Source organism: Bipolaris sorokiniana (genome assembly GCF_000338995.1).
Source record: "Bipolaris sorokiniana ND90Pr unplaced genomic scaffold COCSAscaffold_3, whole genome shotgun sequence".
NCBI lineage: Eukaryota > Fungi > Ascomycota > Dothideomycetes > Pleosporales > Pleosporaceae > Bipolaris > Bipolaris sorokiniana.
Genome location: NW_006911897.1, coordinates 2396091 through 2410666, shown reverse-complemented (window position 1 = coordinate 2410666; position 14576 = coordinate 2396091). Strand labels below are relative to the sequence as shown.

Genomic DNA, 14576 nt, shown 5'->3' with positions numbered 1-14576 from the left:
CTCTTTAACACGCACGAGTCTTCATCTGCCACTTTTATATCAACACGTCCCCCAGCGCATTGCCGAATCAAATCGCTCCAAACCGACCGTCACAGTCAGCATAACGCGCGCGTCCCAGCACCATCCCTGTACAATGCCATGCGCCAGCTCAACCACCTCCCCCTTCCCTTTCCCATGCCCAATGCCGCGTGCCTCGCACCCCCCTTGAGTGGCAATCCCGCCCCCTGGGAACTTCCGGTCCACGCGTAATGCTCTATAGTCCATGTATGTATGTCGTGTCGGAATCGCCCATGTATGGTATCGAGGTAACTCGCCGATGTATCGTATGGAGACTAAGTACGTAACGCACGTACATTGTTATATCAACTTTGGAGGAGCCCGAAAAGAACCACCGACCACTACCGATAGGGCGAGGCCAAGTCCCCCCCCCCCCCCCCCAAGCCAAAATATTATTATCCCTATCATTTGCAACGCAGCATAACGAGGCAAAGATAGTAGAAGCAAAGCAAGAAGATATAGAGGGAGAAAGAGGGGGAGTAAGAAATGCCAGCTCGCGAAACGCATAGACATTTCTGTGACAAGCCAAATCTCACATGTCATCTTGTTGTTCTTTTGGGTGACGGTTGGGTTGTCAAATTTGCCATCTCATCTCATCTTACCCTTCTCCCTTCTCCCGTCCGTCCTCTGTGCCCTAACCGTTCCCTGCCCCGCCCGTTGGTAAATAACGTGATCAATGTCATTGGGAAATCCACACCCATCCACTCTACTGGACCTTACCACTGCCCCACCTTTTTTTAGGCTGAGTCGGCTGACGTCCCCATGCTCCTGCTCCTCCCCCATATCCTTGCTTACTTGCTAGACTGCTTTCTGTCAGACGTTTGTTCAATGGGTGCCTGTTATCCCGCGATTTCGTTTTAGTAGCTATGGGCGAGAGATCCTTGTAGTCTGTTTGGAAAGGGCCGAGTTGAGAGCGGAGTATGTATCTCCGCGGCGAAACAGGAAAGATATGAGAAGTTGGGCTAAGAAAGGGTAGAAGGAGCGGAGGGAAGGGTGTCACGTCGGGTAGGGCAGATAGACGGAACGTATGAGAAGTGGGCTGTTTTTTTTTCTTTCTGGGTTTTTTTTCTTCTCCTTACAAACTAGAATGTGAGAAAGTGGTTCTATGTTGAGAGACTCGGAATCAGTCAGATCCGAACGAGGAGTCCGCATCTCACCCTTCCCCCACTCTTCCTTATTCTCCTTCTTCTCCTCTTTGCTTAGTAGTAAAACCCAACCAGGCAGAGATAGAACAAGAGAAGTCGGTGTATACCTCACACCCACATGTACAAGCCCATCCCATCATCTCCACTGCATATATACACTCCTCTATCCATACACCGCGGCAGCAATAGCAGTAAAAGAATCCACCCAATCCCATCCCTCCCCCCAAAAAACCCCCCAACACATCCAGCCACCCGCTGCCCCTAGTTCACCACACCGGCCAATGAATCCGGCCACACCTCTCCCTCGCAAAAGAAAAAAAAACAAGGGTTGGTTGGGTTGTCCGTTCACATGCACCCCCTTCGCTACCATCCCGATATCCACACACACACACCCCTGACCCGGAACCACTCCGGGGCTGCTTGTCGTTCCAAACGGCTACGGGAATTTGTGGCGTGCAAGTTGCATATCGGTCAGCGAAAGCGTTGTATCTAACGGCCGTATTGATAGACTTTGGGATCTTGTGTGGACCCACTTTCCTACCCCCTACCTCTACCCTTACCCTGGCCTTGTAAGTAGAGTAGGTATAGTTGAAGAAGGTTGTTGGATGGTGGTTGCTGTGAGGTGAGCGTGAGGGTTACGAGCGGAGCAAGGGAGTGTAGGTAGGCGAGGCAGGGGGTAAGGGGGAGAGGGAAGGGAGGGATGCATAAGAAGTGCTGGGTGTGTGGTTGGATGTAAGGAGAGGTGGTAGTTAGTTTTGTGGGAAGGAAAAAGTGGTTGGGGGGGGGGAGGGGGATGGAGAGAGGTGTGTGTTCTTGGGACCTTTTTTTTATAGATGATATTTTTTTTATTCAGCTTCTCTACTTGAGTATAAAAAAATGTATATGTCACACTACTATTCCTCTCTCTCTCTCTCTCTCTCCCCCCTTTAATCCCATTGAACAAAGAAAATAAATGATACAAGTGTGCACATATCACTGAGCCGAGCAATAGATAAAGATCGCCGATATACTGGGGAAAAGAAAAAAAAATCGTTATAAGTGGATTATGACTTGAATATATAACACAGATTCAGATAACAATAACTCACTTCCACTTCTATCTTCTTCCCCATTATCCAGGAGTCTCCTCCTCCGAGTCAGCCCTAACGCCCTTTCCCCCTCCTCACCGCGATCTACACATGCGCGCAGCAAAATGTGGTTACCACATAATACTGCCTTGTTTGCGTTTGTGCCCTCCCCTTACTTCCACCCCCAGTATGTGATACGGGACATACCGTTTATACGGAAGGCCTTTTTTTTGTCTAGGGGGAACGATATGTGGTCATTCCCCATGTTTTTTTTGGATCAGGGAGAGGGGAGTGAGACGGGTGATGCCGGGGTGGCTGGATGTATTGGGCTGCTGTAGTGTGCGGGTTCCGTATGTATGGAAGGCAGGAAAGAAGGAAGGAAGAGAGGAGTGAGGTGAGGTGGCTGGGTTAGATGGAAGGAGATATGTGAAGGGGGTATGGGTTATGCGGTCAGATGGCAGGTTTGGGGTTGTAGGGATTATTTTTGGGGGGGTGTTCGTGAGGAATTTGGGGGGAGGGTAGTATATATGGTTATTTTATGCGAATATGAGTGATTGATGAGATTGATATGATAGGAGTGTGGAATTTCAGTAGGCTTCACAAGAGGAGAGTCTCGGCGAAGAGAAAATTGTGGAATATGGAATATGGAATAACCACACAAGTCACTAGCACAAAACAATGCATCCAAACATAACAACGCAGCCACTCCCTTTCTTCGCCGTCACTCCGGGATTCAGGGTCTCGTTTGATCGTCCATCTTCGCCGTTGCAAAAATGATTACAGTGGAGACGACAGGACTTTCACTTCCATGAACTACTCATCTATCTGAAAAAAAGAGATGAGAAGGAAAAAAATTACCAAGTGAACCGAACTATTTAGAACGGCGAACAAGGAAACAAACTTCTGGGATCTTACAGACTGGGACAAGCAGAGTTTCGAAACATGCACAGCTTTAGCCCCGGGATACAGGCCGAAATCTTCATCGGCGATGGGTGAAACGGCGGTAGGTAGAGCGTATGAAGTGACTGTGAGTACGATTATTTGTCAACTGTAGTTGTTGCCAATATTTGCATTTAGATCGTTGGTGTTGGCAGCGTTGGGATGGCATCATTAGTATAGCATTATTAGCATCGTCAGGATCGCTAGAATCATCATCATCATCGCCGTCATCAACACAATCTTATCACCATCATCATCAGCTGTCTCAATCTGGTGTTCCGACACCTAAAAACCTCCTCCACCTCCCCCTTCTTCCCCAGTCATATCGACAACCGCGAGCCTCGTATCAGCCAAAGCCTGACCATTTACCGCTCTTCGGGTGATCTGTCGTGAGCAACGGTCCGCACCGTAACACTGTCGGGTCATGCACTTCACATACATGACGGGGCCCAAAGTTTGGATAAACCAGCGTTACCAAGCCGTGTCCAAGTGTATCAAGGAGCGAAAGCATCTGGTAATGAAAACTCCAAAAAAGTCGGCATGGCGTGCCAATACGACGGGAATGCAGGCGAGCACACTCGCAGACGTTGCCTCCAAGGGCGTAGCAGGGTGGTCCTTGCCGCTCAATATGTGCAACGGGCTTGCAGCACTACTGCCCGTACGCACGTCCTCTCTGACATGCTGCTCGGTGTGGGATGTGAAGCGGCTACGGCCCTCCGTCCCCATCCTGTCAGCACAATAGACTTTGCCACCCAGAAGCTAGGGGGGAAGGGGTCAGAGGCCGAGCACGATCGATCGTCATTTCCTTTGTAGTATATCATGGTCTCGACTAGAAGCTCGTGAAATGTTAAACCCACGTGGCGAGCGACGATTACGACAAAAGAAACAGGGTCATGAATTGCCACCTTTGAGCGAGAGACTAGGCCCAAGAGTATATCCGTGGGTGATCTTCATGAAACTGGCTGTATGTATGTAAAGTTGCACCCTGGAACGGGCGGTTCCGTACATGTGTGATTGTGTCGGATTCTTTTGCCTACAGCCCTACGGCATGAGCTTCTAGACACATGAATGCAGCAGCTTGCAGATACGGAGAGATTTCGCTCCCTGAAACGAGATTGGTGCTTGCTGATTGCAACATGAACGAGCGTCTGGGACAAGCGGCCTCGGTGTGGCGGATTCCGCTCGACAGAATTCGGTCTATTCTATGCATGTGTTACGCGCCTTGGACGAACAGGCGATGCAGTAATACTCGAAGCGATGCGGCCGAAAGAGTAAAATATGCCGACACGGTCATATGTCTATGTACGGCGCGTGGAGTACAGTGATCCGTACCTGACCCATTGTGTAATCTGTACTCTATGCGAATTTGGTAGACACATCTACTTTTGGACATTGCCACATTGGCGAGAAGCTCCAGTGGATTCTATTGGATTCGCAAATCCTATATGGGAAGCAAGGTTTGCACCACGGCCATGTCTAACGCACGTCATTCCATACAGCATTGCGCACCAAGCTCAATCTTAAGGCCCAGAAGCAGAGTTGAGAGAAAGAGAAAGACAAAGAGAGAGATACACATAGCAGATCTTCGCAATGCGCGCAACGGCTAGGGTTTGGGTGGCCTGAAACACAGCTGGCGCAACCTGGTGGCAGCTCGCTCACATGGCCGGTCGTGGAGGGTTTTTGAGGAAGTAGGAGCGATTAAAGATTGCGGAGTTGATACCGACGCATGTCATACGTAAGGGTCAACGGAGGGCGGGAGACTGAGCAAGACATTTTAGGAGAGCCGGCTAGTGAAACTGTTGAGTGTGCGGAAGTGGGCAAAGTAGGCTGATTGTTACAAGCTGACCAAGGTGACAGACTGTTTGGGGATATCATGGTGGAGCCGGAGGCCCCGCAAAGGGTCTTTTGCTAGTCGTCTGCACGAGTCATAAGGTTTGCAGATGCAGTATCTCTTGCTTGTTGGTGTCGTGAAACTAATCTACTTCGCAATGGAAGTGGGCAAGCCACGGGCGTTGATCCGGATCGACGCGATATTTACGGATGCACGGTGGCGGTTTGCTGGAGAATCCATGGCGTTTCTAGACAATCTATTAGGGCACTAGACGGACAGCAAGGTCCATGAACGCGCCCATGGCAGGTGAGAAATAGAGTTCAGGGACTTCCCAATGTGCGTGCCTGAGGCCGGGAGCGAAGGACGCTGTGGTGCCGTTTGCGGAGCGAAAAGGCGTCCGTGAATATTCGGACTCGAACCGAGTATTGGTGTAACTCTAGACAGGAAACGGGGCCATCAGGGTCAACGGCGTGAGGTAGAGTAACGTCGGGAGGTTGAACCATCGCAATTCGCAATGCTGGCGTGAAGAGAAGAAGCGCCAAAAGAGGTTGCAATGACTTTCTAGAAGACGTGTCTCGCCGCTTCCGTCACCCTACTAATATTCAGAGTTTGACGGGCAAGGACGTCGACGTTTCCTCTACGCAGGGCCAAAATAGCCCCAGGGGTGGGTTTGTGGTGGAATTGAAACTCTGGAGAATTGGAAAATGCAGGTTATCTGGAGATGGGTAGGACTCTAGACACGGATCCCGCACTTGGGTTGTGAACTACAGGTGGACGGGCCGGACCCTCCGCAGACGGCAAACGAACAAGATAATGGCCGAGATAGGGCCGGACCAAGAGGACGAGTTTCTGTGAGTCCTGGAGAGGTGTTCAGTGTATTCAATGTGTGAGGGTAGGTTAGTGCAAGCCTAGGAGAAATGATACGTGGTAGGAGCCGGATCTCCGTGATCGTCCAGGGACCTTCTACGGCCAATGTCGATCATGACCCATAATGTGCTTGGTCCAAAGGAGGTTGCCGATTTACAAAGATTGGTTTCAAGGCAAGGGGGTACCTGGCACGGCGAATCAAGACGCGTGTGGCGCCAAGCAGCGCGCGCTATCAGTCAATAGAACAGGCCCGGGGATGACTGCTCGGTAAGACTGGCAACCGAAAAAGGCTCAATCGAGTGCGGTAGCACCATTTTGTGAATGTCGGAGGGAAGATGGAGCGAACACGAGCATAAAGGGGGAGCTGACGCTATCGGATGGATAGGCGCAAGCGCAGGCGCATCTACCAGACTCTTGGGGTAGAGGGTAGGGTCGCAGTCTTGAGCAGCGGTGAGGCAATTGCGCTGCAGGAGTGCAAATTGACAGCTGGACAGAGAGAGATAGAGGGCGATTGTGAGAACGCGGTGTGTGCGGACGGGCGCGCGTGTTGGCGTGGAATAGTCGGGCCAAATTTGTGCAACATGTTGCATAGTAACGTCATAGCAGCATGTGTATGTAGGTAGAGTACCATGTGTGCGACTGAATGGGGTATGGCGCGTGACAAGCCAACTAATACTACTACTGCTGTCTTGTTAGCGTATACGGGGGGGGGGGGGAGGCAGTTGAGAAGTTCAGATGCTGATCGCAGCCGAGTCTGAGCTTGGCAGGTAAGTCAAAGTCAGAGTGCGAACCAGCTGGAGCCCTCTGTCAGTAGCAATCCGGGGCAAGCGAGACGGTAGCAGAACATCTGGTCATGGCAGCGAAAAGGCAGCGTGATAGGCGTTGTGGAGAGGGTCGAGGGGGGTGGATGGGTTGGGGAGGGGTGGGTTGAGGGGCTAGACGATGGGAGGCGACGGGGCTTCTGAGTGGCCGCAAAGTGCGATGTGACTTGTTGAAACACGAACGATGCAAGGAGAGGCTAATGGGGACAGAGTGGCCCCCGTCCCCGTCTGTTCGCGCCCCAAGAGTCGAGGGCGGACTGTGTGATCAACGATAAAGAGTGAACGTGCGGTCAACTCGAGCATCTTCACGGCTGGTGTATAGACCAGTATGTATTATATGGCCGAAAGGGTATAATTGCTTTTGTTAAGAGCTTGTGGGAGCAGCGTTGATCCTGGCTTGCAGCAGTGTCGCACGAGGGCGGGCGCGTGTTACATTTGGCGCGCGTCTTTGGCAACGAACTGGAGATTGCATGCAAAGAGGGTAGTGACGGTGGTGGTGGTAGTAGTGGTGGTTAGTAGAGAAGGGTGTGTAGTACAGAGCACAGCTAACTAGTGCGGTGTAGGAAAGAGTCTGCGGGCTGCGGATGAAACAGAGAGAATTTGCCAGTGGAGCCGAGCGAGTGGCAACGGGGCGTCGTGTACGTGTGTGGTGCCTGTCAGCGTGTGAAAAGGCGAAGAGCGAGACGCGACTCGTGGCGGGCGAAGGCGGCCAAGGCGGCGCTGAGAGGATTGCGTTCCTGACTACTGACACAGGGTGGGATGTGTGATGAGGTCAAGGTCGAGGTCGAGGCCGGTCGGGCGTAGCAGCCATGACAGTCAGCTTCGCCCTCTTCAGTTCAGCTCGAGGATGGAGGTGGAGAGGGCACGACTGGGGACAGGACAAGGTGGACAGGGATGGTGTTGGGGTGTGGATGGAAAACAGAGTAATGTTTTGTCGCTGTTTGTGTGCGCACTAGTCGTGCATCTTTTGCAGCAGCAGCAGCAGCAGCAGCATCATCATTATCATCATTATCATCATCGTGGGCCATGCACATGAACCAGCCACAGTGCCGTCATTGCCCAGCCCCGCTAGCTGTGGGTGGTTTGACGTAGTAGTATCAGTGGTAATTGCAAATGTAGTAGGTAGCATCAGGCGTGGTACATACGTATGTACCTGTATGTGTGAGTATTATAGCATGTATAAATGTATGTACTATGATGCATCCAGATATCCAATATACACGTGTACGTACGTCCATACACGTGTACATACATGTACACATAGTACATAGTAGTAAATGGCACAGTACCATGCGCACATGTCCGTATCGAAGAGCTGCCCATGCCCATGTCCATGCCCATGCCCATGCCCATGCTCTTCCCACTTTCTCTTCCCCACACCGCCATGGCAACACATGTTTCCAGGGTCGCAAAAAAGGCCCAGCTGCAAATCCCGTGCACAGACGGCGATCACCAAGTTCGCAGAGGGCGCGCTGGCCGGGCACTTGGCAGTCGACTGGCTGCTTAAACGGGCGTGTGATGCATGTGCATGATTCACTCCAGGATGCCCTGTCCGTGCACGCTTACCCGCTTCTGGACGTCACTTGACCCGGCCGCCCAAAGCGTGCACATCCTTCATGCCAATCCCAACCTCACCCTCAAGCCCCTCGTCATCCACCGCGCGCTTTCTGCCAAGCCGCTGCGGGTGATGCGCCGCCAGTCCAAGGTTCACCTCTCCCACCAGCCCGGTGCACCGCCGGCCAGCCTGGTGCCGCCTCCAGCCCAACCGCCAGAGCACACCGACACCACTCGACGGAGCGACTCCCACAGGCACACCCGGCCGTGGCCTCGTCGCCCGCCCTCCTAGACGAACCCGTCGCTCTGCTCTACTGCTACTGCTACTGCTATTGCTACTGCTGCTGCTACTACTACTACTCTCACCACCTCCTACCAATACTACTGGCCGACTGTCCACATCCCACTCTCCCCCCCCTCCCCCCAATCCACCCTCCCCCAGCCAGTCAGCCCCGCCAACCACGCGCAACTGTGTGAAACATGGTAGCGCACCGTCCCGGATCCGCGAGCTTCAGCCCAACCTGTGCCAGTGTCTGCGCCGCCCTGGGGCCACGCCTGCCAGCCCTGGCCTCGCTGTTCCGGCTGCATCCTGCTCTCTCTCTCTCTTACTCTCGAGCTCACTCTTGGCCATCTCCGCACCATGTGCTCGAGAGCGCAGTCTCGCTCTCGCTCCCCTCGCTGTGCCTCTCTCACGCGCGTGTGCCGTCGCTTGCTGCTGCCCCCTCTGGCCCTCTTGATCCGACGTCGGCCCTTGTTATACGCCGGCCGACGTCGTCCCCCCTTCTCATCATCCTCACCCGCGCCCATGTCTATTTCTCCTCCGACGGCCGTTTCTGCGAGCCCACCAGGGCCTCAGCGCTGCCGCATGGCCAGAGTTTCGCGTCCTGCCTCACCAGCGGCCGCCGTCCAGGAACGTGAAGCTTACGCTGCCCTAACGCCAGGCCCGGCAGCTGCGGAGTCATGGCACGCTAGTCTAGCATCGCCCATGGATGGGGCAGTGGGCGCCCGTGGGCTCTGCTAGGTCAATCAACAGGCGGTGGGCGCGGCGCCCTGGCCTCGACGACGGTGCATCCGGACTGTTCCTAGAGTACTGGTCTGGTGCTGCTGCGACCACAATGGCTACACACGTCCTAGTACTCGTACTGCCTGTTGATCGCCTCATGGGCCAGAACCCGCAAACTGGCGGCCGCCCCAGAACAGCCCGCCCCAGCAGGGCTGCCTCAGGTCGAGTCTGTCCGTCCAGGGACTAGCTGCATCCTCAGCAGGGGCGATCGCTGCGCTACTGTGCCCATCAACTGTCGGCCACCCCAACCGGGCTAACCTACCCCCTCCCCCCCTCCCCTCCCTCCTCCAAGCGACCAGTCCTGTCGTATGCGTCTCATGGCTGCCGGGTACATGCCATTTCCTCCCCCAAGCAGGCACGTTGTCACGTAGTGCCCTTTGTGCTTGCCCCGTCCCAGTCGTGCATATGCCCTCACGCTTGACTTGCCCCATGCACTTAGAGTCATTGCCAGGGCGAGCCATTTGTCTCCGACCGCCTCCATCCCGGCTGTCATGAGTGAGATAGCGTCGTTCTTGTTAGGAGCCATGTCCTGGTCCGCTGGCTGATTCCGCCGTTGCTGCTATTCCCTCTTCTCCCTATTATCGTCCTGGGGCCCTGCCAACCCTGATCATACTAGTAGCTTCGCAATTCGCCGACGCATCAATATAATCCCCAAATATACATCGACTCGTTCCCTGGACCACCTACTGGTACCTCCTCTCGCCGTCGACCTATATACCACATATCGGTGTTTGCCATTTTTTTCTTGCTACGCTTAGACGTGCGCCTCACACCTCTACATCTACCACCCTGTGGCCTCGAGACCTATCCAAACAAATTCCTGGCCATTCATCCTGTTTCCCTACTTGCTGCTTCTGCAAATCGCAACAACCACCACCACCACCACCAAACCACCAACACCCTCAACCCATTTCCCTTCCCCACCCAAGCCGCATCATCCCACCCTCAACTCGGGCATAGACACACATACGCACTTGCCCCACCTGCGTCTTCTGCTCACCTCTCCAACCGTTCCTCTTGCAAACACAGACGCTTCGCCCTCTTTTTGCGCTGTGCGATCTTGATCCCCTCTTTTGTTTTCCCTTGCCCACTTCCATCACACGTGAGTATGGCCTCTTTTGGAAAACGACTCGACCTGGATTCTCCAATGCTGACCCGAACAGCTTCCTTTCTAGGCTATATCCAGTTGCCCAGGATTTTTGTTTTTTTTGGCTTCCGAGTGAAGATTCTCTCATGTGATTTCGGTCACTATACACGACTATACCGTATCTTCGACCCATCTGGATCATTTGTCTTCCAATCACATCTCTAATTCACCAAAAACCTTTTGCCCATCACCACAAACAAACAAAAAACCCACTTTCCCCATGTTGCAGGGTATCCGGGCATCCACTTTGACGATGCCTTCGTTCGGACATGACATGTCCCTCGGCGGCGTGCCAAAGGTGGATGGATACAACGACGCCGACTCATGGTCTTGGCCCCAACAACCAACCACCAACCAGACCCCATACCCAAGCATGTTTGAGTCCTCAATGTACACAGGATTCACACCTCAGATGCAACAGACAGCGCGTCAACCCCTACGCCACCAGTCGATTGCTTCATCTCGTGTGGTTTCAACCGCAGCGAGCACACCACCTCCCCCCAGGCCTCAGGTCGCAGGCAGCATGGTCAAAGCTCAACCCGCCTTCAAACCCACATGGCACGGCTTCCTCGATACTACCAAAGATGCCATGACCGTAGTCGAGGCCGCACTTCAGGGCCGCCTCAGCCATATTAGCCGCCGGCCCCATGACAAGGAGCGCGCTGAGATGCTCACTTCGGGAACTGTCTTGGTCTACGAGGAGAACGCATCTGGAATCAAGCGCTGGACCGATGCTGTTCACTGGTCACCCAGCCGCGTCATGAATAACTGCCTCATTTACCGCCAACTTGTACGAGCACTCAAGCCCGAGGAGAAGAAGTCTGCACTGAACCCATCGTGTGGCTCAAAGAGGAAGCGAAAGGAAAGCAGCGGTCCTGTGCGGTCAAAGACTGGCGAGATGCTCGAAAACTCCGAGGACGAATACGAGAACCAATCTTTTGATCCTTCCCTCGCTGGCGATGCCGACCCGATGAACAAGGTCTACGCAAACTTTGCCCAAAGCCTAACACCCGACCAGCAACGGCGATTCTGTGGCTCCCTCATCGACAGCTACGAGTTCAAGGAGGGTGGCTTGATGAAGAAGACCATTTCAGTCAAGTACCAAGGCACCCACCACCACGTCATTTCCTACTACAGTCTCGAGGACGTCGTGAGTGGCAAACTCAAGCGACCGTTCCAGGACCCCAAGCTAGCCGATATCCAACCTAGGCCTGAACTCCTCAGTGGATGGAAGGTCAGTCTTGAAGATGAGGAAAGCAAGGACATGCCCCTCATCACCGGTTACCCACACCACATCCAGCCGAGCCATGTTCAACACCATGTGCTCGGAGCGGTAACACAGGCACTTGGAGCTCAGGGAGTGATGCAAACACATACCCCCCTCCACCTGGGCGTTCCTGAATACTGGCACGGATCCCAATACACGTCGACTCACAACAGCCCACAACACTATGGTGCCTCGCAGTCTGCCCATCAATACCCAGTCCAGCAGCCCTCGCCTCAAACATACACAGGTCAGCAGCACTATGCCGCCCATCCTCCATCTCCTCAACAATTCTCATCGCCTCACACGGCTCCTTCGTCGCACTACCCCTCGCAGTCTGCTCGCCACTACTCGTACGATCACCCATCAGCCGCACCATCCACCTCCTACTCTCATCATGGACCCACTTCGCAATACCAAGCCCCACAGCCGACCTCATACCCAATGGCCCAGCCCGGAACTTTTGAACCCCAAGCCATTACGGCCCAGAGCTCCCCGGTATCGCAACAACCAAGCCAGATTCCAGTTTCCCAAGCGAGTCAAGGTAGAAGGTCCTCGGCTCCCATTGCTCTTCAGCCGTTGCCCCAAACGCAGTACCCCTCGGCTCCTCACCCTCACTCCTACTACGTTACGGACGAAAAGTATGTTCCCGAGGAAAAGTACAATGCGAGCGCGCACCCTGGCTACTAAGCCCCATCTCCCATCACTCATCATCTTGGAGGCGATTCAGACCGCCCCCGAGGTGACCTTTTCCCAAATTTGCTACACTCTCCTACGATATTACCAAGCATACACGAGACATTCATGGTGGATGATTTGGATGCGATACCCCTCGGCGCTTCTTCCCTTGGCGAAGGCGATAACTATTCCTACTCGAGCATTCTTGGACTTTGGTTGGCACTACGCAGTAACATTTTTCTTATCGGCGGTCTGCATATATCCTTTGGTTCCACGTACGGTTATGGGCTTTTCGAATTTTTTTTTAAAAATTGGGCCGTACTCTATGCTATTAAGAGCAATTCAGGTGTTTTTGCTATACAAATTGATTTTGGTTTTTTTAACACATTCAAAATGGCTGGTTTTCTGGTAATAGCGTCTGGCTCTATGCTGTGTAATTTCTTATATTCCCCTCCTGGTCTGTCTCATCAGGCATATATGCCTGTATAGCATTTTGGCTTCTTCATCTACCATCACCAACATACCCTTGTACAATTATCACCTAATCTGATGGCATCTACCTTAATCTTTCTAAACATTACCTCCCCATGGCGGGATTTTTTTTCTCTTTTGTCTTCTTTTCTAGAGTAGCAAGCAAACTCTACAAGCAAATTCGCGCAAAAAAACCTAGATATATCAATCATGTGTTTTGAGTCTCACCATTCCTCTTCCTTTCTCTGTCTCCACCCCCTTGAATCCCTCAATCCCACCACACGCACACACACACACACAACATCACTCTTACTACTACTACTAATAATAATAATAATAAATCTCACCTCAACTCATCACCACCCATCACCATACCCCCTTCCCCTACTCGCCCACCATCACCACACAATCTCTCCTACCTTGTGCACTGCGCACGATGCACGGCTCCCACGGCACATCCCCCCCCCCCCACATACGTAACCGCCATTGCACCCCAAGCAACGGGCGCGCACATACATTGTCTTAGCATCATCCATAGTCCACCATTCCGTGTCTGTGAGCGGCGGACATGGCACAGGGAAAGTGGGGGGGGTACGCCTGTCAGTCAGTCGGCCGGTCGGTCGGTCGGCAGTATTTTCTGTTCGGTGGGTGACAGAAGGGCCGATCGGGGGGATGGGATGGGGGGCGTGCAAGATGCATGAGCGGGATGGATTGGGTTGAGTTGGGCTGGAAAAAAAAGGGTGTTGTGATAGGAGGGGGAAGGGGGCAGAGAGGGTGGAGGATGGGATTGAGGGTGGGATTGTAGATTCAGGTTTATAGTACAGTGGGAGGGTGCAGGGGAAAGGGAAGGTGAATGCACCGTACAGAGGACAGACATTTCACGATGCTCGTTGACATGGTAGTTACACTACGCTTGACGCACGCGCGCGGACAGCTCGCTTATGGGGTTGTGTGGGGCGAGCGGTCGCTTTTTTGCTCCGACCTTGTAGAGATCCCATTGCTTGCAACTTTTGCCCTTGCTCTGCTTGATTCATGGGGACTTTTCTGTTGGAAATGGGTATGTACGGTAGTTCTTGTTTGTCTTCTTCTTTTCTTTTTTTACTTACCAAAGGGAGAGATTCTCGGGTGGTTCATTTGAGTGGGCGGGAGGGGGAAAAGGCGGTTGGGCGAGCAAGTGCAGAGTGCGGTGTGTGCGGGTGAGATGGGCGCGGGTCGGCAGTTGGGTAGAGAGGTAAGGTTGGGGGGGGGGATGGATCGGGGCGATTGGGGAGGTTTTGATCTTCTGCGGGAGGGGGAAGTTCGTTTGTGTTTGCGCAATGCGTAGGGCTGATTGTTCAAAGTTTAGATTTTGAGATTTGATTTTTTGTTGCTTTCAGATGGTGATGTTACAATGTCATGTTGTGGTTGTAGTTCATGATGCTAGAGTTGGGTGCGCGGAGAAATGCTCATCCAACCCCCCCTCCCCCCCTCGTTAGATCTCATTCACATGTTTGCAATGTCATGTGAGCACAACGGCTTTCACGGTCTTACTTTGGTATAACTTGTTTGTGCTATTAATTTATTAGAGGGCGCAATTGATGAGGGGTTTTTACGTTATGAAATTTGAGTGCTTCCTAGGTGTGAGAAATGGTGTTGAGGTGTTAACGTGATCGTAAGTCGCCGTTATGTCTTT

At 53.0% G+C, this 14576-nt stretch overlaps 5 protein-coding genes across 5 annotated transcripts; 3 read left to right on the top strand and 2 right to left on the bottom strand.

Annotated features, from left to right (window-relative positions):
- Positions 1-862: 862 nt before the first annotated feature.
- On the top strand, positions 863-1407 carry COCSADRAFT_293232 (uncharacterized protein; the record flags this gene model as incomplete). The annotated part of the gene is made up of 1 exon (XM_007699154.1): positions 863-1407. A coding segment is annotated over exon 1 (245 nt), but the record flags the coding sequence as incomplete, so codon positions are not given.
- A 4735-nt stretch (positions 1408-6142) lies between these two features.
- On the bottom strand, positions 6143-6496 carry COCSADRAFT_168947 (uncharacterized protein; the record flags this gene model as incomplete). Its single annotated transcript, XM_007699153.1, has 1 exon — positions 6143-6496. The coding sequence occupies one exon, from the start codon at positions 6494-6496 to the stop codon at positions 6143-6145; it is 354 nt and encodes a 117-aa protein (XP_007697343.1).
- A 1313-nt stretch (positions 6497-7809) lies between these two features.
- On the bottom strand, positions 7810-8180 carry COCSADRAFT_293213 (uncharacterized protein). Its single transcript, XM_007699152.1, has one exon. It carries the CDS (start codon positions 8111-8113, stop codon positions 7856-7858), a length of 258 nt encoding a protein of 85 aa, XP_007697342.1. The 5' UTR covers positions 8114-8180; the 3' UTR covers positions 7810-7855.
- A 90-nt stretch (positions 8181-8270) lies between these two features.
- Positions 8271-9509, top strand: COCSADRAFT_352782 (uncharacterized protein; the record flags this gene model as incomplete). The annotated part of the gene is made up of 3 exons (XM_007699151.1): positions 8271-8474; positions 8574-8726; positions 8769-9509. The coding sequence occupies 3 exons, from the start codon at positions 8271-8273 to the stop codon at positions 9300-9302; spliced, it is 891 nt and encodes a 296-aa protein (XP_007697341.1). The 3' UTR covers positions 9303-9509.
- Positions 9510-10765: 1256 nt separating this feature from the next.
- COCSADRAFT_83695 (uncharacterized protein) lies at positions 10766-12445 on the top strand (the record flags this gene model as incomplete). Its single annotated transcript, XM_007699150.1, has 1 exon — positions 10766-12445. One exon carries the CDS (start codon positions 10766-10768, stop codon positions 12443-12445), a length of 1680 nt encoding a protein of 559 aa, XP_007697340.1.
- Between the last annotated feature and the right edge of the window lie 2131 nt (positions 12446-14576).

What these genes read in the sequence shown, in the direction of transcription:
- COCSADRAFT_293213 (XM_007699152.1), bottom strand. Translation starts at nt 8,113, where the DNA reads ATGGCGGTGTGGGGAAGAGAAAGTGGGAAGAGCATGGGCATGGGCATG.